The 27,818-nt window shown below is 49.8% G+C and overlaps 1 protein-coding gene across 2 annotated transcripts; it reads left to right on the top strand.

Annotated features, from left to right (window-relative positions):
* Window positions 1–843: 843 nt before the first annotated feature.
* Window positions 844–22,572, top strand: Zfyve27 (zinc finger FYVE-type containing 27). 2 transcript variants are annotated; one of them, XM_052185645.1, is made up of 12 exons: window positions 845–1,040; window positions 1,776–1,973; window positions 6,438–6,508; window positions 8,113–8,299; window positions 10,238–10,333; window positions 11,621–11,733; window positions 12,571–12,707; window positions 13,194–13,265; window positions 14,803–14,947; window positions 18,055–18,101; window positions 18,384–18,465; window positions 19,779–22,572. In XM_052185645.1, the coding sequence occupies exons 2-12, from the start codon at window positions 1,777–1,779 to the stop codon at window positions 19,841–19,843; spliced, it is 1,212 nt and encodes a 403-aa protein (XP_052041605.1). In that variant the 5' UTR covers window positions 845–1,040; window position 1,776; the 3' UTR covers window positions 19,844–22,572. The 2 variants fall into 2 exon arrangements, with proteins under 2 accessions (XP_052041614.1, XP_052041605.1); XM_052185654.1 differs by lacking the exon at window positions 18,055–18,101 and having other exon boundaries at window positions 844–1,040.
* The last annotated feature ends 5,246 nt before the right edge of the window (window positions 22,573–27,818 follow it).

Below are 27,818 nucleotides of genomic sequence, written 5' to 3'. Positions count from 1 at the left end.
CTGTGACATTAAAGAAGTTACTTACCATGACTACAATTCCTCATCTGTGAAATGGTGGTAACCCCAATAGGGTTATTGAAGGAGGAACAGATAAGATAATGCACACAAAAAGCTTAATGTACTGCCCGGCTGTTGGTTAATGGAAACCCATGGGAAGTGTGTTTTAAGGGACACCAGCTGAGTCACAGAATTTGAAGAGGATAGAGCTAGGAACTAATTGCCTGCACAGGACCTTGAACACCAAGTCAGCATCTACCCACCACCGTTCTGTCTCTGCTAGGCACCTGACATACAAGATGTGTTTTCTGCCTTCCCTAGGTTCTCAGAGCTTCTATCCAAATTTTCTTTCTTTCTTTCTTTCTTTCTTTCTTTCTTTCTTTCTTTCTTTCTTTCTTTCTTTCTTTCTTTCTTTCTTTCTTTCTTTCTTTCTTTCTTTCTTTCTTTCCTTAATAATTTTCCACCCCCTGCACGCCCCCCCCTGCCCCCCCCCCCCCTTTTTTTTTTGAGCCAGGAGCTTCCATAGCCAAGGCTGGCCTTGAACTAGCCTCAGAAACCCAATGGCTGTGGTTACAAGAAGTGCGTCACCACACTAGGCTCTCTGTCCTTGCGGTAATATTCCGGAGCTAGGCTGGTTCCCAGCCAATAGGTCCTAGGATTCCGGGGCATTAAGTGAGTCATCTTCTGTATGGCAGGAACAGGGTTAACCAGAAATTAGCCACGGAGGGAAAAGTGCGCAGGCGTAGTATCAACGAGCTCGCTCACCTGCGCTTGGGTGGGAGGGGCTAAGCCCGGAGGCCCGACCCAAGGCGGGACGGGCGAGGTGACGTCACGGGCGCGCCACCGCAGAGTGAGTCGCGTCCCGGAAGCGAAGGCGGTGGAGGGGCAGGCGGCTCTCTGGTGGACCTGCGACTTTGGAGCGTCGTTGGGAGGTGGCGCGGCGTGGCGTGGGGTGGGGCGGGCCTGAGGGACCGCTCCGGGGCTTGGTGGCCCTTCTGTCCCCTTGGCCGTCCCTGCCCTGCCCTTTCCTGAGACAGCGTAGGGTAGGTGATGACCGTGACTCCCCAGCCCCACTGTATTTATTTACAGAGCCTGGCCCTCCCACTGGGTGGGGGCTGCCACCTGCTGGCACAGCGATCTTAGGCGTGGCCAGCCTTGCGCGGCCTCAGTTGTGAGGGTGGTCGAGGCCTCTGTCGCCACTGACCTGCTAAGCCTGTCTCACGCTTGCCCGAGTTTCGTTTCTTCCTAGCTCGTCTTATGGAGAGTTTGGGGTTCAGTCTACTCCTTTCCAAGTGATGAATGGGAGCCAGGGTTAAGAGCGTTGTTAGGAAAAATTCATGAGCCTTTGGGAGCCCTGGTAAGGGTCTCCCAGTGTACATTGGCGCGTTCTTAAACACTTTTCAGAGCAAGATGGTCTCCCTTACCCTGACACCTGAAGGATGAGTAGGGATTACTAGATAAACATAGGAGAAAGATGTCACAGGACACTTTTCTCTTGAGATTAACAACTGCCTCCCTTTAACAACCTGGTTATTAGTGGTTTATATGCTCTTGAAAGGTCTGTGAGGGGAAAAACGCGTTGGAGGGACTCATGAAGAATAGGTTCTATACCTAAGATTTCCCCTTCACCCTGCTGTACTTCAGTAGGAACAAGATTTCTTTCGGTGTGAAATGGGTACTCCTGCTTATGGAAGAACCACACGAACTAATAATGCAAGGGGAAATGTGTTGAAGACTGGAAGTGCATGCATTGTGAGTGTAGGGAATTACGATTACAGAATGCAGACTTCGGATCGGGACCTGAGTGGGCCAGAGGCGAGCCCCAGCGGAATGCCTGAGGTTCTCTCGGAGAGTTCACCTGCCCCTGCCAAGTCAACAGCGTTTGATCTCTTCAACCTGGTTCTGTCCTACAAGAGGCTGGAGATCTACCTGGGACCCCTGAAGGATGCGGGTGACGGTGTTCGGTACTTGCTAAGGTACAGACTTCCTTTGGGCTCTCCTGTCTCCCTGGTCTTTAGCAGTTCTGGCCAGTTAGGCAGTAGTTGGGCCGTCCCTTCTGCTCTAGTGATGATTAGTTCTGGAGAGACAGGTTGTGTGATCTCTAGATTTATTCAGGGCTACCTGTGTTCCAGCTCTGTGCAGGAAAGGTGGAAACTGAGAACCACTTGATCTTCATCAGGACTCTTTGTAGTTGGATAAACTCCTCTTAGGGACTGCCAGAAAGCCTTGGACCTTGGCCTAGTTAGTATAGCTTAGAGCAGCAGACTTAGGGATTTTTTTTTCCCTTTCTCAGTGAATATTAACATAATTCATATTAAAATCTTGATTTTTGTAATTTTGTATACATGTGGCATCATTGTGTGCAGGTCAGAGGGCAGCTTTGGAGAGTTCATTCTCCTTCCACTGTGAATTCTAGGGCTCAGACACAGGCTGGGCAGCATGCACTCTACTGACCAAGCTAACAATATCAAGTGACAATTTTTTTTTTTTTTTTTTTTTTGAGACAGGGTTTCTCTGTATAGCCCTGGCTGTCCTGGAGCTCATTCTATAGACCAGGCTGGCCTCAAACTCAGAAATCTACCTGCCTCTGCCTCCCAGAGTGCTGGGATTACAGGCATGTGCCACCACCACCCGGCTCAAGTGACAATTTTAAACAAACCTCAACCACAAATACCTTTGAAAAAACTAGATGCCATTTTCACTTGTTATTTAGGATTATGGTTCTCAATTAATTTTTTTTCCTATTTTGCTTCATTTTTTATCCTCTGTAATTTTCTTCTAGCTTCCTTTCCTTTTCCTTTTGTTGATGAGATAGTGTCTCATTATATATAGCACAGGCTTGTCTGAAACTCATAGCTCAGGCTGCTCTCAGACTTACAAGCGTTCTGTTTCATGGTCTCATTATATCCCTGGCTGGCCTGGAACTCACAGAGGTCTGTCTGCCGCAATCTGGAGTCTGTGATTAAGAGCACATGCCACCATGCCTAGCCTGTCTTTTTTTACATTAGAAGATTTTTTTTCTTAAGTGATTTATCTACATTTTAGATTTTATGTGTATGACTGTATTGTCTGTATATATTTATGTGCACCATGTGCTTGTTTGGTGTCCTGAGAGGTCAGGGGAGATTGTCAGATCACCTGGAACTGGAGTTACAGATGGTTGTGAGCCTCTGCGGGGGTGCTAGGAACTGAGCCTACATCTTAACCAATGAACCATCTCTTCAACTCCTGTCATTTTTGTTTTTTGGTTTTTTTTTTTTTTTTTGGTGTGGGGGGCGTTCAAGACAGGGTTTCTCTGTGTAGCCCTGGCTGTCCTGGAACTCACTCTGTAGACCAGGCTGGCCTCGAATTCAGAAATCTGCCTGCCTCAGCCTCCCAAGTGCTGGGATTATAGGTGTGCACCACTACTGCCCGACCGCCCGGCAGGGACCACTTCTAATTATGATTTTTTTTCTTTGAGCCCCCAGGCTGAACAAACCTAGTGTGCCACTTACTAGCACTCCTTGACCAGGCCTTTCATTCTCACCCACCCCTTGTGAATCTCCGGCAGTGTCTAGAGACGGTGGTCAGTACTCTCAGCTGTGCTCTCAGCTGTGCTCTCAGCTGTGAGATCCTTGTGCTCTGAGTGCAAGGCAGAGGCAGGAGGAGAGGGTTTCCTCTCTTTCCAAACCAAAATGAACTTTCCTTAACCCAAATGAATTATGACTTTTCCAGAGAGCTGTGGCTGTGCATTCTGCCCTGTCTGTCTGTCTCTGTCTATCTGTACATCTGTCCCCCCTCTGTTTTGCCCACTTCAGGCAAAGCACACAAGTTACGTATACCTTGTTGTACTTTTCTCTGCTGGCAGTATAGTGCTTCTTGGCACACTGACATTAAGGTTTTCCATTATCTGGAGTCTGAGGATATGGGGTAGCAGTGTGGAGCTGGGTGGAGGGGGAGCTCCCCCCAGATGTAGTCTCTAGATGTTGGCAGAGGGATCACTGGTCTGTGAAAATGGCTGTCAGATTAGTTTATGCTTTTGATTGTTCTTAGTAAAGAGAGTGAAGAGGGACCTACTCTTGGGGTTTGGCTATTGGGGCTGGAGCCATAGTAAAATTTAAGACTCTTCTCGGATCAGCTGCTCCGCTTTGTGGATCTCCCAGGATCAAACTGTCAGTAAAGGTGTTAGGTCAAGGAGAATAGCTTCGGAAGGAGAGTGACTTCACTAGCTCTATCTATCCATCCTTCCTTCCTTCCTTCCTTCCTTCCTTCCTTCCTTCCTTCCTTCCTTCCTTCCTTCCTTCCTTCCGGTGTGCGTGTTATTTTACTTTTACCTTAACAGCAACCACCTGTGGTTTTGAGACCTGGTGAACTGTGTTTGACTTCATGAGAAAGACTTCCTCATAATCTTCATTAGAAGCCAAGAGCCTCAGGCTGGGTAGAGTGCTCATTTGGTAAAGTGCTTGCTGCACAAGCAAGATTACCTAGTTTTGGATCTCTCGAACCTACATACAAAGATAAGTGTACTGGTGTGTGCCTGGGGAGGTTGGTGAGAGACCCTGTCTCAAAAAATAAGGTGGAGGGCTGGAGAGATGGCTCAGTGGCTAAGAACACTGACTGCTCTTCCAGAGGTCCTGAGTTCAATTCCTGGCAACCACATGGTGGCTCACAACCATCTGTAATGAGATCTGATGCCCTCTTCTGGTGTGTCTGAAGACAGCAACAATGTACTCACACATAAATAAATAAATCTTTAAAAAGAAACTAAGGTGGAGAGTGATTATACACACTCACAAACTAAAAGTCCCATGTTAACTAGTTAACTTCACTTAGTAGTCATAGATTTTTTAAATTAAAACATGAGGAAATACATTTATGGTCAGGAAAGATGGCTCATTGGGTTAAGGCTCTTGATTCCAAGTCTAATTGCTTGAGTTCAGTCCCAGAAGCTGAACAGTGGAGGGAGGGAACTGGCTGTTCTAAAGTGTCCTCTGATCTCTGCATGTGTGCAAAATGGTGCACATTGGTGCACACACAAAATATAGCAAGTACCTTTAAACAGAAGAGGCATATTCATTCTGAGTGCATTGTTTGCCAGCAGCAGATGTGTTTACCTTTTGGTCCTTGTTTCGCTCCTTTGATGTCACCTTGTGTATATTGACTTTTGGAGAGGCATCAGTGGCTTCAGTATTACTATCTTTTTTTGGTAGCTTGCTTCTTTCTTTCTTTTCACTAAAATTGCTTGTTTTTGAGACAGGGTCTTATGGAGCCCATATTGACCTCCAGCTAACTGGCTGTGGCTGACCTTGAACACTTAATCCTCCTGCCTCTATCTCCCCAGTGCTGGTATTTCAGGCGAGCACCTGTACACTATGATCTACATCTGTGTTTGTATTAAATATAAAAATGTCCCTCTCTACAGCTGAGCCAGCAGCACTATCTTGTCCTAGGAGATCAGACTCACCTCTTTCTCCTCTCTTTGGGACTTCTGTATTGCCATCTGTTGGTGGTGTGTGGTGGGGCCGCATCTCTGTTCAGTTCACACTGCTTGTGTTTTCTGTGCAGCAACAGCATTGCATGCTCATGGTAGGGTTTGTTTTTTCTTTCTTTTTAGCTAAGGTCTGAGCTCAGGTCCCTGTGCTTGCTTGAAGTGCTTTACCATTGAATTTCCAACCCTTCAGTTTTAGTGTACTATATAGTAGGTAGTGTTTTTGTCCTTTTCAATGATAATATATTTTCAAAACAAAGTGCAATAAATTCTCAGAATTGTAGAAGTAAAGAGATAAGTAACAGGTGGGGAAGGAAGTCCATATTGTTCTTTCTCAACTTCTGTGTTGATGAATACTTTTTTTTTGTTTTGTTTTTTTTTTTTTTTTTTTTTTTTTGGTTTTTCTACATAGGGTTTCTGTGTAGCCCTGGCTGTCCTGGAACTCACAGAGAACCACCCACTTTGCCCTCCTGAGTGCTGGGATTTAAGGCGTGTACCACCACTTCTTGTCCCTGTTGAGTTTTGGGGGAACTGAGAAGGTTTTGTTTTCCCCATATCTGTTGTTTTTGGTGGTCCAGCTAGTGGCTTAGGGTTGTGTTGACATGGTCTTAGGAAACTGAAATAAGATAAAGGAACCTGTTAAAAGAAGAACCTCCTCAGTCATTGCCCCTGTGAGAGAGTCTTACAAACATAGGAAGCAGCAGTGACCAGGTTTTTCAACAGACGTTAGAAAGACTCTTCCCTCTGGAAGAAAGTTCTGTGGGTCTTCTAGTTTGGTCATTCCAGGGCTACTGTGTGATCTCCTTGTTCCTCTGCTGACCTCCTGTCCTACAGATCAGCCCATGTGCATTTCTCCTTGTCTTTTTGTGTCTGTCTTCTCCTCGTGTCCAGATTGGGCTGTCTCTCTGCACTGCCAGGCCTCTTTGAGGCTGGAGGAATGGCTGTCTTGTGATCAGAACTTTCTGTGTTGTAGGTGGCAGATGCCTTTGTGTTCCCTGCTGACTTGCCTGGGCCTCAACGTCTTGTTCCTCACTTTGAATGAGGGTAAGAACTACTTCTCCAGGCCAATGTGTTTCTTCAAGTGAATGTGGGGGAAGAACCTGAGGTGGGCTCAGTGGGAGGCACTACCTCGTTGCCTGCTTGCTTCTTCCTGGGTCTGTGTGGTGGTGGAGCACAAGCTCTGGAGAGACCTCAAAGGCCTCTGTGACTGTGGGCACATGATGAGCCCATCTGTCGAGACTCTATCTTCCTTATCTCTGAAGGGAGGATACAGCAGTCTTTTCTCATTGGCATCGTGAGACAGGAGCCTGTGTGCCGCTCAGCCCAGTGCCTCACACAGAGCTGCAGCCCGCACACGATGGCTCTGTATCTGAACGGTTTCCTTTGTGGCCACATCGACCTTTAACATTTTGCTTTCCTACCTAATTTAGGGGTCATTTGTCAACATGACATGGTAATGGGATCAGGAGGAGGAGATGAGGAGAAATTTTTTTTTCCATATCTGTCATTTTCTTTGGTTCAACAATTGATCCTTGATGTACTGGGTGGTCACCAGCAGTGGGGAGAGGCACCCACACAGAGCCACAAGGAAGATGTATGCCTAGGTGGTGACTGGAGATGTCCTGGATGACAGTGTCTCCTGAGGACTTCTGTTATGTATGCTGTGACCTAGACCTCTCAGGGTTGGAATTGCCAGGTACTTGTGGATAAAGTACCTGCCACCCCTACCACCCAGGAATCGAGTGTTCTTAAATCACACACACACACACTTCTTAGTGACTCCTGTTTTCTCTGGATATATGGAATCAATGGATTGAAAATTATCCCAGTTCACACAAGATCATATATTTTTGGATTTTCTTTTCTTTTTTGAGGCAGGGATTTTCTGTGTAGCCCAGGTTTTCGTTAAACTTACCACATAGCTCTAGTTTGCCTGGAAGTACCCATTCTCCTGCCTCAGCCTCTCAGATTCTGGGGCTACACATGTAATGACTGTCATACCCAGCTTTATTTTTCTTAGTTGGATTTTTCTTTGATTATATCTCCTAGGATTTCAATATTGTGTTACAGGGGAGAAATTTCTGCTTTGAGTTCTGTCCTGCCTCATTATCTCAGGATCCCCGAGGATTCCTCAGTCCTTGGGACCCCTGCGTTATCCTCAAAGCCAAAGGAAAGGCTTCCCAGTCTGCCTTAGCAGTAGAGAGGGGTTAAATTTCTATCATGGGGAACTGCAGATGTGAACCATCTATTGTGTGTGCTGTGGCATTTTCTATTTTAGTTTATGGCTATTTTGCCTGCATGTGTGTCAGTGTACTGTGTGTGCATAGTGTCTATGGAGACAGAAGAAGGAGTTGGATCCTCTGGAACTGGATTTACAGAGGTGGTAAGCTACCATGTGGGTGGCAGAAGTCAAACCCAGCTCCTTTGGCAGAGCGGCCCATACTTTTAACCACTAAACCATCTCTCCAGCCCCCGAGACAGTTTTTAATGTACTAAACAAGGCTGGAGTTCATCTGTGCTCACTGTTTAGAACTGACTTTTTCAGAAGAGACAGTGAGCATATCACAGTACATGGTGTGGTGACAAGATCAATGAGGGAGAACAAAGCTGGGTGACCAGGTTTAACTGTAGCATTTTTGATCTCCTAGGTGCATGGTACTCCATGGGTGCCTTGATGATTTCGGTGCCTGCCCTACTGGGCTACCTTCAGGAGGTGTGCCGGGCACAGCTGCCGGAGTCTGAGCTGATGCGGAAGAAGTACCACAGCATAAGGCAGGAAGACCTGCAGAAAGTTCGCCTGTCCCGCCCTGAGGCTGTTGCTGAGGTGAAGAGCTTGTAAGTATTGAAGGGAGGAACATTGGGGACTGAGCCAGCGCCACTCTACAGACTGCCTGGGCCGCGGGCTACACCCTGCATAATCTCTTTACCAGTTCTTAGCAGAGGCGCTGTCATTATCCTCCACTTATGGAGGAAGGCAAAGGCTTAGGTAGCTGGGACTGGGACTCCAGATTCAGCTGCTTCCACAGCTATGTTCTTTCCCCCAGAAACACCAAAAGGAGCCTTGCTTAGGTACCGCCTGTGCAAGCCAGCATAGCGCAGGGCTTCCACCCTACCTCTTCCACTTCTGTGCAGTGTCGGACGGCTCAGGTTTTTGTCTCTGGTCTCTCATCTGTCAGATAGGTGCTGGGGTTACTCAGAAAGTGGTTGTGAAGATGACTTGAATGTTGAATACCCAGGAATTGTACGGTGTTAGTTTTCATTACCATTCCAAACATGACACGGCTGTCACTTTGAGGAAGGGTCCTTAAGACTGCTGAGAATGTTAAGTGTGCCAGCATCAGCGGTGACTAGCATTTCCTGAGCCTCTCCTTGGATCAGGCTCATGTAGGCTTTTGACATATAATAGGGGTGATAACAGAGCCAGGAGTCTTTGGAGTGAGGTTCAGGTGTCTGGGGATCCCCCACCCCCAAAAGAAACTTCTTTTTTCTGGGACAGGGTTTCTCTGTGTAGCCCTGGCTGTCCTGGAAGTTGCTCTGTCAACCAGACTGGCCCAGAACTCAGAGAGATCCGTCTGCCTATGTCTTCCAACACTCTGTTTACTCCAAACACTTCAGCATATTTCCTGTGATCAAGGACATTGTTTTAAGTATTCCCAGCAGAACACTCAGAATTAGGACATTTATATTGATAAATTAGTACTGTTGTCTGCTACATAGTTCATAATCACATTTTGCCATTTGTATTGATGAAGTTTTTTATATTGATTTCCTCTAGTCCAGGATCCAATGTAGGATCCTGTATTACATTGAAGGTTTTTTTCTTCCCTTTAGTGCTAAGAGCAAGACCTTGCCTGCCAAGCACCTCAGCACTAGTGTTTAGTTTCTGTGTTCTAATCTGGGGTGAGCAGTTCTATGTGACCTCAGTATACTTGATACAGCACAAGCTTACTGTGTTGTTTGGCTCCTTGTTAGGTTGAAGGTATAGGTTTGAAGCAGGACAAAAAAGTGGAGTGTCATAGCCCATATCAGAGCCAAATGGTGTCAGGGAAGGCTAACTTTGCTCACTTGCTTGGTTATTAGTGATCTGGGGAGAGTTACTTTGAGACAGGTGCTGTAAAAGCCATTGTGGGTCTTCATCAGTTTCTTCTGTGATGGCTGAGAGGTAGCTCTCTGCTGACCATTCCACCTGCATTGTCTTCTGGCTTTCTGCAGTGGTGATGTGTGCTTATCATTTGTTATCAGTACGACTGCAGAGTCTTATTCCACTCAGTGGGGTCTGATCGCTCACAGTCCTTCCTTCCATCTCGGAGTGTCGTGGGTTGGCCAGTGGGACCACTTAGAGCTGGTTTTGTGTTCTTTCATCATATCCGGTCATTTTTCAGTGCCACCTCACTGTATGGCACAGCAGAGCATTCACACTTGTCTCACACTTTCCCTGCACAGCTGTAGAAGCAGCCGTGTCTCTCATGAGCCCTTTGGTGTAGGAGAACACTGACTCCATAGAGTGGCCTCTCATTTGTAATAAATAAAGTAATAATAATAAAACATAGCAGGGACATGAACTGCTTGCCCTCGGCAGGGGTCTCCTGGAGGGGTTGGAATGGGCTGGAGCATGTTTGCCAGGCCGTCTTCTGAGACGATGGCCCCTACTGGCCGGCTGTGCTTGTGAACCCAGGTTCCACTTCCTCGTAGCTTCTGTGCTCCTAGACTCGTGGCTAGGTTGGCTTGGAGGGAGCAGGGACTGTCCACTCACAGAAGCTCCTGTGTCTGCAGCTTGATCCAACTGGAAGCCTTATTGGCCCGCCTGTGCTATACGTGCGAGTCAGCCTACCGCGTACTTCACTGGGAGAACCCCGTGGTGTCCTCACAGTGAGTAGGCCCCTTCTTTCCACCCTGCCATTTTGTAGGAATCGAGATTGAGTCCCTTCTTTCTCAAGTGAAGCCAGATGCCTTGAAAAGGCTTCTAGCCTGCCTACTTCAGGGGAAGAGTACCCCACGTCCCCAGGCTGTGGGTCTACGCATATGCTTCTGAGCTCTAAATGGTTGCTTAGGTGTCTTTTCAAAAGCTACACAGTAAGTACGTTAATAATAGGCAAGTAACTCACCATCTAATCTGCCACCCTGCTCTAGCAACTGATCTCATGTGCCTATTAGCCTCATGTGGAATGTACGCTTTCTTTTTACATTTATTTATTATATGTATATGAATGTTTTGCCTGCATATACACATACACATACACATAATAGATTGTAGTTGCTGGTAATCAAAGTGTGGTTGTCTGCAAGAGCCAAAAGTGTCCTAGGCCAATGAGCCACCTCTCTGGTCTGTATATGAAATTTCTTTCTCTTTACCAATTATATTGTAAGTGGTTTTAACAATGTCTTTGGAATTATTTTATAATGTGGATTGTGAATGACTGTAATTTATGGAAGTGTTCTGTTGTACATTTAGATGATTTCCACTTTTCATTACCAGCCTTACAGTGAACTTTTTTGTTGTTGTTGTTTTTGTTTTTTTGAGACAGGGTTTCTCTGTATAGCCCTGGTTGTCCTGGAATTCACTCTGTAGACCAGGCTAGCCTTAAACTCAGAAATCTAACTGCCTCTGCCTCCCACGTGCTGGGATTAAAGGTGTGCACAGTGAACATTTTAATGGACTTTAGTTTTAATTTTTTGAAAAATTTTCAGAAATAAACTTAAAAGATTAGATTACTGCGTAAGTGAATACATGCTTTTGAGGTTTTCCTATGTCAGACCTATAACTCGGTCTCTCTAGGCATCACTTTGTGCCCATGCTCAGATGTTCCTGTTACTGTCTGACTCTGTCTACTGACCCTGTGAAGCAGCTGCTGGTTTAACCTTCGCTGTATATGTAGGTGAATGAAGAAATGCTTGAGAACTAAGGGACTTGCCACAGAGATGAGAGCCCAAGCCTGTGTCTAGACTTCAGAGCCCAGACCCTGGAGCAGCAGCAGCTGAGCCAGTGTGTGGGCTCTCCACTTGAGACAAGGGACTGGTGTCCCTTGATAGAAGCCAGCGGCTTCTACAGCAGTTCCACACTGGTTTGCTTGGCAGGTCTTGACAGTTCGTGCCAGACCGTTGTCACCAGGGTGTTCCCCGCTGGTTCCCTTCTGACGTTGGACTCTGTCCTTCCAGGTTCTATGGCGCTCTTCTGGGCATGGTCTGCATGCTCTACCTGCTGCCGCTCTGCTGGGTCCTCGCCCTGTTAAACAGCACGCTCTTTCTGGGCAATGGGGACTTCTTCCGAGGTAAGCTGGAGAGAGCCAGACAGCTGGGTGGCCCTGGCCACTCTGTTCAGGCTTCCTGCCCCGTCTGTTCGCAGTACTTGGGAACATACAAAGGGGTAGCTTCTTGCTGGACTGTCTCTGGGAGGGCTGTTGATAGATCTCTGGAGGTGTGCTGAGGCTGGGGGCTGACAGTTCTCTAAGGTGGTTGCTATTAGAGGGGTCAATAAAAGGAAATAAAGGGAAAGCCTTTTAAGATAGATACATCACTCTTATTGATATGGTGGCTTCTAGAAGATAAGGAAGGGGTTTTTTCCCTAAATTGCTACCTACTCCTGCACTGGAGCCAGCTAGACTATCTGCCACATCTCTGTGTGACCCCCGAGTCTGCCGTCTGGATGCTGGGCAGGCTGGAGAGGCCCTGTGCGTGGACGGCTGCTTTCTTTATTCCCTCCTCCTGTCCTCAGCTCACGGAGCACTCACTGAACTGGCTCACTGGCCGACTCTGTAGCAGAGGGGCAGGTGCTGATGGAGAGCACTGCCCGAGGCCCACTTACTGTGACTCTGTCTGGGGGAGTCTTTCTAGATCTTTTTTTAAAAAGATTTATTTATTTATTATATGTAAATATAATGTAGCTTTCTTCAGACACTCCAGAGGAAGGCATCAGATCTCATTACGGATGGTTGTGAGCCACCATGTGGGATTTGAACTCAGGACCTTCAGAAGAGCAGACAGTGCTCTTAACCACTGAGCCATCTCTCCAGCCCATCTAGATCTTTTAAGATTAAGTTGTGGCATGCCCCAGCACACTACGCGCTGTGCCATGTTGCCTTCAACCATATTCTCCATTCCCTTGGCAGTGGTGTGTGAGTACAGAGCTTGTCTGCAGCGGCGGATGAGCCCCGAGCAGGAAGAGTGTGCCCGGGAGAGCCCAGCCCTGCAGGTCGCCGGGGGGAGGGGTCTGCTGGACAGCACACCCGCCCCCACACCCACAGAGGTGAGTGCCACTGGCAGGGGCCTGTTTCATGTCTGTTGAGGCCCCCCACCTTGTTCTTACTGATCTGTTTTTGAGGCATAGGTTCTGGGCCAGAGCTGTAGAGCTTCTTCCTGAAGGGCAATGAAACCGGCCGCCTGGGCTTTTCTGACCACGTGTTCTATGTGCAGTGCCTCTTCAGGTGCCCTGTGGGGTGTGTCTGGAGAATGGCACAGAGTGAGTGCCAAAGACTTTTAGTCGGTAGGGCTTGGTCTCAGGTCGACTCTGACTACTGGGGGCTGTAGGTCTAGCCGCGCCTCATCCTAGGGCCTGGACTGTGGACTTGGAGGTGCTCATTGGTGATTTTCAACTTTCTTGCAGCTGTGCAGTTGTCATGGCAGTGGGACCTGGGGTTTTGGAGCCTAGCCACTGGCTCTCAGCAGATGGCTCTCTACTATAGGGACCAGGATCGCCTATCTTCCTCCATTTTGCCAGAGTCTTTCTTCCTAGGACCTCACGCCAGGCAGTGTGGAGGAGGCTGAGGAGGCTGAGCCAGATGAGGAGTTCAAAGACGCAATTGAGGTGGGCGGTCCTCTCCAGTCCTCTCCTGAGCAGGCCAGATAGTGGGTGGGCTGAGAGTTCTGGGTGTGTGTGTGTCTGTGTTTTCCTAACATCCACATGGGAAGCCAGCACTCGGTGAGCTAGAATTTGCTGGTTGAACTAGTACCACTGGCTGTCCTGGGCGCCCAGGCAGGGCTGGCTCTGGTGGTCTATGCACGCCACTGTTGGGAATTGGTGGTTTGTCACCTGGGTTGGAGGTCATGATGTCAGGGGTCTGTTGGTGGAAGGCCCTCCCCTGTGCCTTGGCCTTTCTGTCCACTCAGGCCCATCGCTTTCCCCTGGGAGGCTGAGGAAAGTGGTTACACGGCCAAGCACTAGTTCAGGGAAAGTTCAGCAACCTCGGTTTAGACTGGTAGTTTGAAGATGTGTTTTATTTGGCTTGTATACTTTTAAAAGAATCCTTTGAGCCAGTGGATAAAACAGGGCGGATTTCAGTTAGAAATTCAGTTAGAAAATGTAGACTTGCAACTTTCTTAGTGTCTCTGAGTCTGCAGCAGTCACTGTAGCTGAGGGCCATGGTTTCCTGTTGGATAAGTCACACGGGCTCGCACGATGGCTCAGTGGGTAGAGCTGCTCGTTGCCAAGCCTGCTGACCTGAGTTTGATTCCCACAACCCACCTGGTAGAGGGAGAGAACTGACACTGGAAAGCTGTCCTCTGACCTTCATACATGTTCTGCAGCACACACACATGTAAACACATAATATGAACGTAGCAGTTCCCGAGCTGTCCTGCACTCCCTGCTCTCTCTGCTTACTGAGCGTCTGACTGTTCTTCCTGTTCAACTACTATGTGTCATTTATGTCCCTCAGGAAAGTGGGAGGTTGTTGTCTTCAGAGCAAGAGTCTTGTGGATGTAACTAGCCCTGGCTACCCTGTTGACTGACTCCCAGGCCTGCCCCACCCATTGCAGTTGTGCCTGCTCTAGACTGCCTCAGGTTGCTAGTGATTGTAGGCTGAGGAGGAGAGGGTGGAGGTGGGGCAGGGGCTTTCTAGAGTTTTACTTCATAACCCAAGTAAGGAACACATTTTATGTCCAGACCTGGTTCATCCTTTGCTCTGTAATCTGTGGAACTGAGTGAAATGAGACACTTAATCCAAACGGCTGCTGTGAGGGACGCTTCCTGTCTGCCCTGTTCTGTAGAACTGGACAATGACCAGCAGGAGTCCACCGGCTTTCTCTAAGCCTGCCTGCTCATGTCCCCTTGAGGGAAGTTCTCAGAGCTCAGCAGACACAGCCGTTCCCTGCCCTCCTGCTTCTCTTTCCCTGCTATTTCTTCTCCTTTTTCTATTTTTTCTTCTGCTTCTCTGCATCCCGGGAGGCAGGAGACCCACCTGGTGGTGCTGGTAAGTAGGAGCAGGGTGAAGGGGCGGGGCTGGGTGGGGCAGGCTTGCTGAGCTGCCTGTCCACACTTGGTGGGCCCCGTGCCCAGGTGCCTTCGCATGCAGGGCCCGGGGTGTTGGAAGTGATGAGCAGAGTGGAATAAGCTGTTCTCACAGGAGGATGACGAGGGCACCCCGTGCCCAGCAGAGGATGAGCTGACCCTGCAGGACAACGGGTTCCTCAGCAAGAATGAGGTGCTGCGCAGCAAGGTGTCACGGCTTACGGAGCGGCTCCGCAAGCGTTACCCAGCCAATAACTTCGGTATGGCCAAGGAAATGGTTCAGAGGTGGGGTATATGGATGAGGCTGGTGGGCCTTGGGGAGTGGGGGGACATCTGGGCTACAGGGACAGAGTCCAAGACTTTTGGGTACTCGTAAAGCTATCCATGGAACCTTGGGAAATAAACACGTCGCAGTCTCCTCATGTCTGCTTGCATTAATATCAGTTGACAGGAAGATAAGGTGCTCGTAGGCCCAGGCTGTAGACTGCAATCATAGCTCAACCAGTGTCCTTGGGCAAATTATGCCTCAGCTTTTACCCTTCTGAAAGAGAGTAGTTCTTGTTGAGTTGTGGATATTATGACCATATATGCCAAGTTAGCACAGGTCCTGCCTGGTTCTTAGTACCTAGGTGCTGTTTATGTGGGAGGCGATGGCTGGGCTTCTAGATGTCCGAGAGCCCATCTTGGTCTTCGTGATATAGCTATCTGCAGTAAAGAGCACCTTCTTCTGAGCATGGTAGTTTTTTCAGGCACTTCTAGCCAAAGCTGTAACTTGATAAGCTAGTCTTTTCTTTGGGTTGTGGGTAGGTCAAGATCTTTGAAGGGTATGTTTGTCTCTGAGCCCCTCTTGGGACCCTGGCTTTGATTTGTAGCCCTGAGAGCAGAGCCAGCTAAAGTCCTGGTGAGAGCTTAGAGCAGCTGGTTACTGAGAATTACCATGGCCTTTGAACTGTGTGTTTCAGTGTTTAGTGAGTTCTAGGTCTGTGGAGGAAGGACTCCAGGAATTTATCTTCAGGAACTTATCGAGGGTCCTCTGGGGCCTGCCTCCTTGCTCCTGACTAGTGTAGTTGTCTTTTCAGGATTCGATGTCCTAGATCTGCTGTTCCCGTCTGTGTCCATGTCCCCATGCACGCGGATCCCTGTTACCTTTGCTGACTGCTGGCTTTGGTAGACACTAAGGCTCGGGTCCTTTTATAGACTCACTCTCATTTCTCCGGTGGATGGGACTGGGAGAGACAGGCTTTGGGCCCAGAAGCAGACGGGTTCTAAAGGTTCCAAATACAAAGGAATTACTGCTGTGGGTCCAGCAAGTGACATTTTGTCTTTGTGCATTGTAAGTAGAGTCAGTAGAAGTTCCTGTTTTGCACAGGGGTAACCCGAGGTCACCTCAGAGCTTCATGTCACAGGGGGAGCTGGGCTTCAGCTGCAGGTCAGGTGACTCCACTCTGTCCTCTTTGCCTCCTCACCTTCTCTGTGACTTCTCTAAGCTCTGATGTTAGAAGTGCCTTATAATGCCAGCGCTGTCTTCAGACCTGGGCCAAATTCTCCTCACTTGGATAGGCAGAGGCCATACAGGTGTCTGAGGGCGGCCTCGTTTGCTCTTCCCTGCCCCTCCCCTTGCTACAGTAACTCTGCTCTTTTGTTATAGTAGGGGTTGAACTCTACCTTGAGGGCAGGTGTGACAATTCTGCTTCCAAGATATTGATCCCTGGGTCCAGGTCAGCCTTGGGTAGGCTGCTCTGGGATCTCTCTTAGGCCTTCCAGGCTGCTGTAAGAAAAGGCACCATACTGGCTGCTTCATAAATGAAGAAAATTTTATTTCCCACCATTTCAGCAGCTGGGGTCTAAGATCCAGTGCCAGCAAGGCTGGGTCTGGGTAATAGGTGGCTCCCTGGGAGGCATGGCAGAGTGCTGCAGGGCCTCCATTGTAAGAGCAGTCTCATGAATGCACTGCCGTCACTCGCAAAGGCCCCATTTGGTAATCCCATTGCCTGAGCATTCGGATTCAGTATATGCACTTTAGGAGACCTTCCATTCTGGCTGTCAGTAGATGAGACAAGGGCCTCTTCTGGAGCCTCCACATGTGAGAGTCTTGGTGCCGAGGGTCCAGAGCACCTGTCCTAGAGATCACTGCCCTGGTGGGTCCTGCCCCGCCCCTTCTTCTTCATGGTAGGGTCACTAGGTGAGTTGAGGTGGATGAGTGTAAGAATCTTGCTGAGAATGGGCAGAGTGGCTGGGCTTGGGAGGAGCAGAACTGTTCTGTCACTGTGTGATCTGGTGCCTGCTCTCAACCCAGATGTGCATGGGGACTGTGCAGCCCTGGCTCTCCGTCTACTTCTGAGGAGTTCTTGGACAGCGGCTCTTTGTCCGGTCTGGTATTCTGGCACCTTGCTGAGCAGGCTGTCTTCTCTGTTCTTGGTGGAAGAGCCACAGTCAGTGAGCACGGTTGCTTATCTCACTAGCATCCTGGAGTTCTGTTCTCGCTTTCCTTACATTGCTGTGAGCGGTCCAACATCAGAGGGCTGTTTGCCTCAGATGCCTCAGCCTCGGTCCCCTGGCTCCAGAGTATCGTTCTTGATCCCAGGGAGCCTCTTCCAGCAAGAGCTGTGGACGATCCTGGCTACTAGAAAGGAGGTTAGGACTGTGGTGGTCAAACATGTTACCCAGGAGTCACAGTCGTGCCCTGTGCTGCTGATGCCTGCCTGCAAGGTCATAACAGGCCCCAGAACCCCTCTCTCATCTCTCCTCCATCACCCCAACTGCCAGTCATCACCTGAGCTGCTGCTGGCTGCTCTGCCCCAATCTGAAGCTCCTCCATCGTCTCACTGTACCTGATACTTAGGAAGGTTGGGTTGCTGCTTGCCACCAGCGCTTGAGATTCTGCCCTTCGTGTCATCTCAGAAGGTGTCCTGTTCCCAGCTTTCTCTTGGGATCTTCTGATGTCAGAAAGCAGGAGTGTGCGTTTCTTGGAGGTGTATCTGTCCCTCACTGTGGACAGATGTTTGGAAGGAGACATTATAAAAGGGTCATATTTAGTAGGCTTCATTGAGGACACTGGGGTTCAGGTCCTGTTGGCTTGGCTAGATTTCAGGGAGGAGATTCTCTGGGTTTCCTTGTAGTCTGCCAAGCTTGTGAGTGTGTGTGGCACTTGGTGTTGGGAGCGTGCAAGGATAGAGCTGTGTGTAGCCTGGTGAAAGCTCTGAGGAGCGGGCACCTTACTTACTTTGAATACAGATACTGCTCTCTGCACCCAGCTAAGATGCTGGGCTGTGCCAGGCTGGGTGCTAAGTGGCCCAGTTGGAGTCAGGAACAGTTTGGGTGAGTGGCCTGGGCTGGACCGTAGCTCAGCGCTGCCTTTTTTTCTCAGGGAGCTGTGCAGGCTGTGCTGCCACCTTCTCCGTGCTGAAGAAGAGGGTGAGTCTGCTGGTGCTGGCTTGAGGCGGTGTGCTGGGACTGTGGCACATGCACAACTTGAGGAGAGTCAGCACTGGAGTCTAAGCCCTCACTCAGGCCATGGCCGGTGCCCTCTGTTTGCTAAGGCCCACACCATTATCAGCCTTGTGTTGGCTGTTCTGTCTCATCCCACTCCTGAGGCCCTTCCTCAGGCTTATAGAATTGGATGATAGGAGGGACGAGGCCCTGGGGGTGTGAGGTGCCTGATGGTGGGCTCCATCTGACACTTGTTTCCCTGCACAGCGGAGCTGCAGCAACTGTGGGAACAGCTTCTGCTCTCGGTGCTGCTCCTTCAAGGTGCCCAAGTCCTCCATGGGAGCCACAGGTAGGAGCCTTGTGGGAAGGGGTGAGGCTGCCCTGCACAGAGCAGTGAAGGGGCGAGGCTGTCCTCCTGCACAGAGCAGTGAAGGGGTGAGGCTGTCCTGCACAGAGCAGTGAAGGGGTGAGGCTGTCCTGCACAGAGCAGTGAAGGGGCGAGGCTGTCCTCCTGCACAGAGCAGTGAAGGGGTGAGGCTGTCCTGTACAGAGCAGTGAAGGGGCGAGGCTGTCCTCCTGCACAGAGCAGTGAAGGGGCGAGGCTGTCCTGTACAGAGCAGTGAAGGGGCGAGGCTGTCCTCCTGCACAGAGCAGTGAAGGGGTGAGGCTGTCCTGCACAGAGCAGTGAAGGGGCGAGGCTGTCCTGCACAGAGCAGTGAAGGGGCGAGGCTGTCCTCCTGCACAGAGCAGTGAAGGGGCGAGGCTGTCCTGTACAGAGCAGTGAAGGGGCGAGGCTGTCCTCCTGCACAGAGCAGTGAAGGGGTGAGGCTGTCCTGCACAGAGCAGGGGAACTCCCAGAGGAGACCACCTGGCTGAGTCTTATTTCATTACCTCAGTAACATTTTTAACAGAATCAAAGTAATTTTTCTTCCTTTCCTAAATGCTCTGTATGTTTGTTGTAAATAAAACCTGTAGATGAGCAAAAGGAGACATGTCCTGCCCATGTCTCCTGGGCAGGATGGTTGGGGCCAGGTCCGTCTGCTGCTGGCAGAAGGAAGCATGGATGTGCACACATAGCATGAGTGTGCACATAGGAGCATGTGTGCACACGTAGGAGCATGTGTGCATATAGGAGCATGTGTGCACACATAGGAGCATGGATGCATATTTGTACTCTTGACCACTGGGCTGATATCTCACTTCCTGCCCTGTGATGTGCTGTAGTGAGTGTTAAGCAAGTCTTTTTTCTGCCGATCTTACAAGTAGCACATGCTTGTTAACTATAAAGTTTTGAGGTTATTATAAAGAAGAAAGGAAGAGGAAAATGATCCTGTAATCTTACCACCCAGAGATTTTTAACCACCGTTAAAACGTTTAGGGAAAATTTCCTCTGGTATTTTATTTAAGAAAAAAGATTTTAAAAAGTATTTTGTTGATGCCAGAAGAATTTCCAATGCAAAGAACACCTGGGAGAGGTCTGCTGTTGGCATCGGAGCCCCAGTGCTCCAGCGAGTCTGAGGGCAGGGGGGGAGCTGGGTCAGGGAGGGTGTGGGCCGGGCCGTGGGTGGTCTGTCTCAGGACTGGGGAGGCTCACTCAGTACTTGGCACCTTGAGCCTAAAGGATACAAAGAACTGTCTCACTGAGTTTTTCTTTCTTTCCAGCTCCTGAAGCCCAGAGAGAGACTGTGTTTGTGTGTGCCTCCTGTAATCAGACCCTGAGCAAATGAGAAGAGGAGGCAGGCTCCCACGTCCTGGGGCCAGCAGCAGACCTACTGACCCACCTCTGGTCCTCTGAGGCCTGTGCTGGGCAATGGAGCCTGACAGCTAGGCCCTTCCTGCCCTTCCTCTGCTGCCTCCAGCTGGGCTGGTGATGCTGTAAGGCCCGGGGGAGAGGTGCCCCTGCGCTCCAGGCTGTTGGTTCTGCTCTATCCTATACCCTGTTAACTCAGGGCTAGCTAGGGAGTGTCCACCAGAGGGCAGAATTGAGCACAGACTGCTCTCATCTGGACTCTGGTGGTCAAGGCCAGGCTGGCTAGGCCTTAGGATCCAAGAGACCTGAGGTTGGGAAAAGAGGTTCTTCCTTGCTGAGAGCCTGCAAGGCGACTTAGAGCACCATGGCCTGACTTTGCCCTTCCAATAGCCTCAGGATATATTGGCTTTTAGAGATAGGCTTGGAGTTCCCAGGTGCCCCGAGGAGAGGGGACGTGAGGTGCTGGTCAAGCCCTTCAGTGTCCAGCGCATGGCGGGGTGGGCAATCTCTGCCCACAGAGTTTTGGCTCCCACGGTTCTCTGGTGTCCTCAGCCCTGCTGGGGTGGCTACAGGACCCTCCATCACTCCTACGTCCTGCTCTGAGTCTAGGGCACCCCGTTTTTCTCCCACTGCCACATCTCTAGCCCCTGTCTCGTGGACTGTGCGGCCAGGTGAGTGGAGCAGAGACTGAAGCCTTTGAGGTCTGGGGAAGTCTAGGACCGCCTGGATTTCAGGGCTGTTCCTTGAGAAGAGTTTACATTGTAGGATGGGGTCACATGGCCCGTTTTATGTTCCCTCTGATCTGCCAAGGGGTGTTGCACCTCCATTTCAGCCATGAGCTGGCTCAGGCCCCTCCCCTGGAGCGTTTTCAGAGTATTTATTTATTTATTTCATGGTTCCTGGGAGCATGCAGCACAGGGTGGGATGAAGAAGATGAGGGGCATCTGCCTGAGACCCCGTAGTCACCGACTGCCCTTGGAGCTGACCTTCAGGACCTGTTTCTACTATCCAATCATGGACTTGGTGCCCACCCCTGAGCCACGCGAGTGACTCCCATCTATCCTCTTTGCTGATATGTCACACACAGAGCAGTAGAGCAGTGGGGGCTTGGCAGTGGGGACCAAGCAGGTGAGGTGTACCCCTTTGTCGTGGTGAGAGAGGGTCACCTCTGCGTATTTATACTGTAGAGCAGTAGAAAGGAACTCTGGAGAATTGTCAATAAAAGGCCCCATGCTTACGGCTTTGTCGGGTCCTAGTGCTGGCCGGGTCTTTCACGCTGCCCGGGGTGGGCCGTGGGTGGGTGGGTCTTTACACACCTGTAGCAGTGCAGGAACCAGCCAGGCCTGTTGGAGAGCTGTGCCTTAGCAGCAGGAGGGGTGGGCGTTGTCCTGTGACCAGACCCAGGGCCTGGGATTGAGGTTGGGACCAGAACTTAACTGTAAAGAATGCAGGCTTCAGAATGGAAAGGTTTTAGCTAATCCTCTGGGAAAGACAGGCCAGCACTGCAGGAGGCTGAGAGCTGGAGAAAAGGTTCATGGAGGGGTGAGGTGATCCAGGTTAGGCTGGAGCTGGGCACTGCACTTAGGTCAGTGCTGTCACCAAGCCCATAAGGTAGGCTTTGTTTTCCACACGGTAAGGCTGGTAGTACACAGCAGCAGCGCTGAGCCAGCTCTGAGCTCAGCCCCACCTACCATGGACCTATGTGCTATCATCCTACAGCCTTTAGAAAGAATGCACATCTCTGTTCTCTAGCAAAAGTCTCCTTCTCCTCCTCTCTCTTCCTCTTCCTCCTCTTCCATCTCCTCCTCTGTCAGAATTTTAACTTTTTTTTTTTTAAAGAAGGTATCAGAGTTCAGAATATAGCTTGAAACAGTTGATGCCATCTTATTGAGAGGTGACTCACTGCTCAGGAAGGCTGTAGGGTGTAGTCACAGGTGGGAGAAAGGGGGCTTCCCGTTTTTGTTTCCTGGAGGTCCCTGTGAGAACAGGTGGGGAGGCTGTCTTCAAATGCAGGGTCCTCTTAGCGGAGCTACCGGGGTTCAGCAGGACTGGTGGTGGTGTCACTGTGGAGCCTGTGGTTCAGCTCAATGTGGGATGACAGCTTGCATGTTGTGGAATTGGATGTCTGTGTTAAAATACACCTGCCAATTTGATGGGCACCCAGAACAGATTCTGTTAGAACCCGGCCAGGTTCTGTTAGAGTCCTGGCACAGGGCAGGGCAGGTCTGGAATTCTGGCATCTAGCCTGACTTGGGCTCAGGTCTGTTGAGGCTTTTGTGGTCTGGTGTGTCAATGTCTTCAGAAAGTCTTGTCAGACCTGGAACAGGCAATGATTTCGGGGTGTTTTCTGTAGCCCTTGTGGCTAAAGCCAAATGAATCTCCTTTGTCAGAGGTCTATGTCTGTCTTCCCACAGCTGGTCCTGTTCACAGATGATTTTGCCAAGGAACATGCCTAGCCAGTAGCCCATCTCCCACAGTGCTACAGTTCATGTAACTCATGGATATTTTAAGTGGGTAAATAGAGGCACAGGGGGGTTAAGTGACCCACCCAAAGTGGAGTAGGAATTGTGTCTCAGGTGTTTACAGCAGCCATGGCCTAAGAAGCTTTGGGTAGAGGTCACAGTCTGGTCCCCACTCTCCAAGGAGCTAGCCACTGAGCTAACAAGACTAGTCTGCCCCATGCCCCACATCGCCAGCACCACCCCCTTCAGTCTCTACTAGAACAGAGGTGGCCTTGTGACAGAAGCCCCCACCTTCCCCAGCCCCCAGTGACCCCACCTCCTGCCAGCAACACCCCAGCAGCGCATTCCATTCTCTGGCACTGCTGGGAGCTGGGGATTCCGGGTTCCTTTGGCGGGGAGCCTTCTTCGGGGCTCCAGCAGAGGCTGTCTGGACTGGGACCCGGCTCCAGCCACACACATTCCAGCAGCAAACACCCCCCACATTAGATTTCCCAAGGAGTGAACTTTAGCCAGGATTACAGATGGCTGTCCGGTTGTGGGATGTGAGCTCGCTTTGTGCAGACCTGAGGCTGGACGCTAGTGGGGGTGAAGAGGAATGGGTGGGAGCGGTGGGCTTCTCTGCTTCTGCCTGGGCCCTGTAGTATCAGGGATTCAGCTTCCAGCAGCCTTCGAGATTGCCTGTGCCCACCCTATCTCACCTCTGGAGGAGGTAGTAATAGTCCTCAGACTTGTAAGCTGTAGGCTGTGACTCCATGTGGTGGCCTATAACTGCATGTAAGGATTGGGAAAAGTTTGGTGACAGTAACAGGCTATCAAACACCGGTCAACTCAAAAACAATTCAAAACCAAACTTGAAAATCAGTCGGTGTTTGTGGAGCACTGTCCTGAGCACACAACAGGCACCCTGCCTCCCCTCTACCCGCTACCCTGCCACACAGCCAGTGAACACTCCTTGAATCACACAGATGTGAGACCACTGCATGTTGTGAACTGCGATGTTTTTTACTGTACATTCAGTTCCCGCTTTTACAGGAACATGATGGTTTACAGAAATAAGGACGTACTATTGCCCTACTTGCATGTAAATATCAAAAAAGTATGTCTTTGGATCACATTATGTTGGAATACTTGATTTTAAAAATGACTGTTTGTGGGCGGGTGAGATGGCTCACTGTGTAAGTCCTGGTCACATAGGATGGACCCCTGAATTTGATCCCTGGAACCTGTGATAAAAAGCCAGATGCTACAAAGCATCTGTAATCTCAGCATTTCTACAGTGAGCTGGGAGGAGACAAGAGAATTGCCCTGGAGCATGCCGCAGCCTGGCATAAACCAGAGATTGCCTCAAGAAGATTGAAGGAGAGAACCATTTCCTCTGGCATCTACACGTGCACTGTAGCACACGTAATAATAAAAATTAAAAAAGAAATGAAAATGGTTGACTTCAGTTTCATTAAAATTTCAGTGAATTTTGACTTGGATCAGGGATCAGGATAGAATTTCAAACAATTTATGAAATGTCTCTAAACTTACTTTTGCCGATTTATTTATTCATTCATTTATTTATTTATTTATTTATTTATTTATTTATTTATTTATTTATTTGATTTAGTTCAGAGACAGGGTTTCTCTGTATAGCTCTGGCTGTCCTGGAACTCTGTAGACCAGGCTGGTCTTGAACTCAAAAATCCGCCTGCCTCTGCCTCCCAGAGTGCTAGGATTACAGGCGTGCACCACCACCGCCCGGCTACTTTTGCCATTTTATACTCTGTGTGTGTGTGTCTATATGCAGAATAGCATTCTTAATTTTCTAATTTTAATTTTTTTTGAGACAAGGTTTCTCTGAGTAGCCCTGACTGTCCTGGCACTCACTCTGTAGACCAGGCTGGCCTGGAAATCAAAAGATCACCTGCCTCTGCCTCCTGAGTGCTGGGAATAAAGGTGTAACCACCAACACATGCCACAGAACGGCACTCTCAGCATTGGAGATTATAAAATCAAAACTGATCATTGAAAACTGAAAGTGCTGTGCATCCTACAGAGTCAAATACTCGGCTAAGGTCTAGTTCCTATGTAAAGACAAACATCTGTAAAGACAAACATCTGCAAAGTAAACATCTGTGCCACTAGTGTGTAGGTTTGCTCCCATCCTTGAGTGGTGTGTGTATCCCAAGGGTTATTTTGAAATAGATTTATGGCTAAATGTTTGATTTATGTGCATATATAGATCTTAGACCACCCTGCATGTTGTGCAACTCGGTCAAGACCCTTGACTCTGAGCTGTTCCTAAAATGTGCCACCTCTGGCTGCCATGCTGGCACACACCTTTAATCACAGCACTTAGGGGCAGAAGCAGGTGAGTCTCTGTAGCCAGTCTGGTCTACATAGTGGAGTTGTAGGCCAGTTAGGGCTACACTGTGAGATCCTGTCTCAAAATGGCAGCTGTAAAGCTTAAATTAGAATTCGAAGGTGCTTTTTGAGTCGTGCCTGCTATTCACCCTGACATGGGTTTATATGCTACCTAGGGGTATAATTCTGAAGCAAGCAAAACCCTAAATGCCCTTTCCATGCTTCTGGCTTTTAGGTGAGACATCCCTGCTTTCCCCTGCACTCTCGCCAGTCATGTATCTCAGTTGATTGAAGAATCAGTTGGGCATTTTGCTGGGTACCTACTGTGTGTGGGCATTGTTGTGTGAGTGAAAATACAAGTACCCACCCACGACCATCTAAACTCTGCATTATGTCCAGGTACTTGTCACACATTTGACAGCACTGCCGTGTACCCAGTGTCACCTGGCTACTCATTCATAGGACCAGAGGCAAGAACTGGACTCCACTGCCTCTTCTCACCCCTACCCCGAGTTTGAGGTCCCTTGCTCCGAAGTCACTCCTGTTTTGTATGAGAACTTTTTATATTCAGGTGAAAACTTGATTTCCTCAGCTCTCCTGCAGGTAGGGGATGGTCATGTGATTTAGTCCCTGCCTGGAGCTGGAATGGAAGTCTACCAGGTGGGCCTGCTTGCCTGCTGCTTACCTGCTTGGGAGGGGTGGAGGCTTCTCAGTTGCAGCATTAGGCCTTGCTGTCTGGAATTGGGAAGAGGTGCTGTCTTGTAATGACAAGAACTGCAGACATCTGGAGCCTGGGACATCCCCAGCACATAGCTGTCTGCCTCTAGACCTTCTGTGTGGAGGTCCCATGTGCCGTGGGATGCAGTTCTACTCCTGTGATCAGACACCTGCCTTCACTGGTTTCTTGAGTCCAGGTGTGGGCTCCTGCCAACTGGGAAGAAAATCGGTGTGACCGGCATGACTGACTAAAGAAAGACTGGCCCAGGGCCTTGCCGAGCCTCCCTGCTCTCTGAGAGAATTCCTCTCCATTCCAGAAGAGATTCTAGGCAGGCAGAGAACAGAACAAGTGGGGCACAGGGCCAGGTCCCTTTTTGGGGTGGTAGGAAGAGCCCTTTTGGGTTCTCCCAGGTGGTGGGCTACAGAAGCCGTCTCCCACCTCCACTCCCAGCCACCAGCGTCTACCAGGTGAGCGCTGGACTCGAGCCAGAGGTGGCTGGAGTTCTGTGTGCTTGGTGGAAAAAGAATCTCTGTGCCTGGTGGACCAGAGAAGTGCCTGTAAATATTTGGTTAGAGCGGGAGGCTGGGAGACAAGGCACAGATTCAGGGAGCCAGGCGGGCTGGGCAGGGTTTGGGCAGGCTGGGTGGCAACCACCTCCTCTGAGTAAGGAACAACAATTAGGCCTCTGCTGCCCTGGCAGAGCCCACCTGACTGCCCAGGGGTGATTTATGGTCAAGTGGCCAGGCCACCTGTTAGCGAGGCCTTCATGGAGGGCGGTTAAACTGGCCTACCTTAGTCTTTGCCAGTGCCCTTGCTGGCTGGCCTTGGCACTTCTGTTTTGCCCAGGTGACATTTTTCTAGGGATTATCCCCCCAGAGCTGGAAGCCAGAGTTTTCCTTACCTGGGTGGTTCCTGTATTTTGGAGGAGCAGCAGGCCAGGAAAGGCTCTCAGAGTGCCTGATCCCTGCCCTGAGGACATCTACCTGATCTTTTCACATCTGTGAGCAGACCTAGGCTCATCTCCATAGTGACCAGCCTATCACCTCCAAGCCTTCTCCCGACCCTGCACCTGTACCTGAAAGCTGCTCTGTGGTCCCCAGCCTTCTCTCTCCCTCCTTCAGGTTTCTTTGTCCTAGTGATGGCTCCCAGACCCTGCATGCCACTAGGTGGTAAAGCACTGGGGTTCTAGTGCTTGGCAGGGGCCCTGTTTTCATTCCGTGGAAGAAGGGTCTAGTATTTGTTAAAAGTTCTGTAGACAGGCAAAGGTTATGTGTTAAAAATGAAGATTCTTAGGTTTAATCCCCAGTAATATTCTAAACATTACAAAGCAGTTTTTCTTACAGCAAGTTTAAGTGGGGCCCAAGTGCCTGAATTTCCAGGCAAGCACTCCGTCTCCAGGTGGCCGACGTTCCTAGCCCTCTGAGATGTGTCTCTAACTGCTCCTGGGAAGCATGGGTGCTGCTGGCCCAGGAACATGCTTAGAGTGGTGTCAGTATAAAGCAGCTGTCACCTGTATGTCAGGATTAGTGCCCAGGAGTATCTGGAAACCCCAGGGAGAGGTGACATTGTCCCCTGTGACCTGGCCTTCTTAGACCTTTCTGACCTGGAACTGGCCAAAGGGGGACAGTGTATGACTGGCCGTCTTCTGACTATGGGGAAGGGTTGGAAACATGGGTTCTCCGCATCTCAGTCCCTTAGTGGTTTGGAGGTGAGAGTGACACCTTGTATTCTTGGGGAACAGTTTTTCTCAGGCTTTCCAGGGAGATGACTAAGGATGCTGGCCCTTTCTCGAAGCCGTCTGAACCTTCCTACCCTCCAGCCTCTTCAGAGCTACTGGATAAAGAAATTACTTGGTCCAAAGCAACTGTTGTTTTATTTAATTAAAATCTTAAAAAAAAAAAAAAGTAAGGACCAAACATGTTGTCGGGAACCAGTGGCCCCACAGCAGTAGCAATAATTTATCGTCGTTGGGATACAGGGGTGGAGGAGGCCGAGCCAGAGTCAGGAAGCAAGCCTTGTGCGGCAGTGAGTGCAGAAGCTGCTGAACGAACCTGCACTCCAGCCCGGAGTAGCTCCAGATGAGGAGTGGGCGCGGCTGGAGGACACGGAGGCCTTGGCTCTTGCTCGTTGGAGGATTGTGATGACACACAAAGGGCATGGGGGAGGAAGGCTGTTCCCTAAGTACGATCCCGCTTAGCTTAGCGAGGAGACCCACAATTCTTTCCGGAAAGCCCTTCCCCAAGCTGCGGGAGGCCCTGTATCCATCTTCCTTCACATTTTTCCTCCTCTGCCTGTTTTCTCAGACACTAGGGCTTTCCTCAGAAGAGAAAGTCCTTCTCCTGGGGGAGGGGGCGTCCCCGGAGAGACCCCAGGATCCCAGAACTCTTCAGTCAAAGGGGGTAGCTCGGCGCCTATGCTTTGGA

Source organism: Apodemus sylvaticus, chromosome 1, assembly GCF_947179515.1.
Source record: "Apodemus sylvaticus chromosome 1, mApoSyl1.1, whole genome shotgun sequence".
Taxonomy (NCBI): domain Eukaryota; kingdom Metazoa; phylum Chordata; class Mammalia; order Rodentia; family Muridae; genus Apodemus; species Apodemus sylvaticus.
This window is presented reverse-complemented; position numbering and strand designations above follow the sequence as displayed.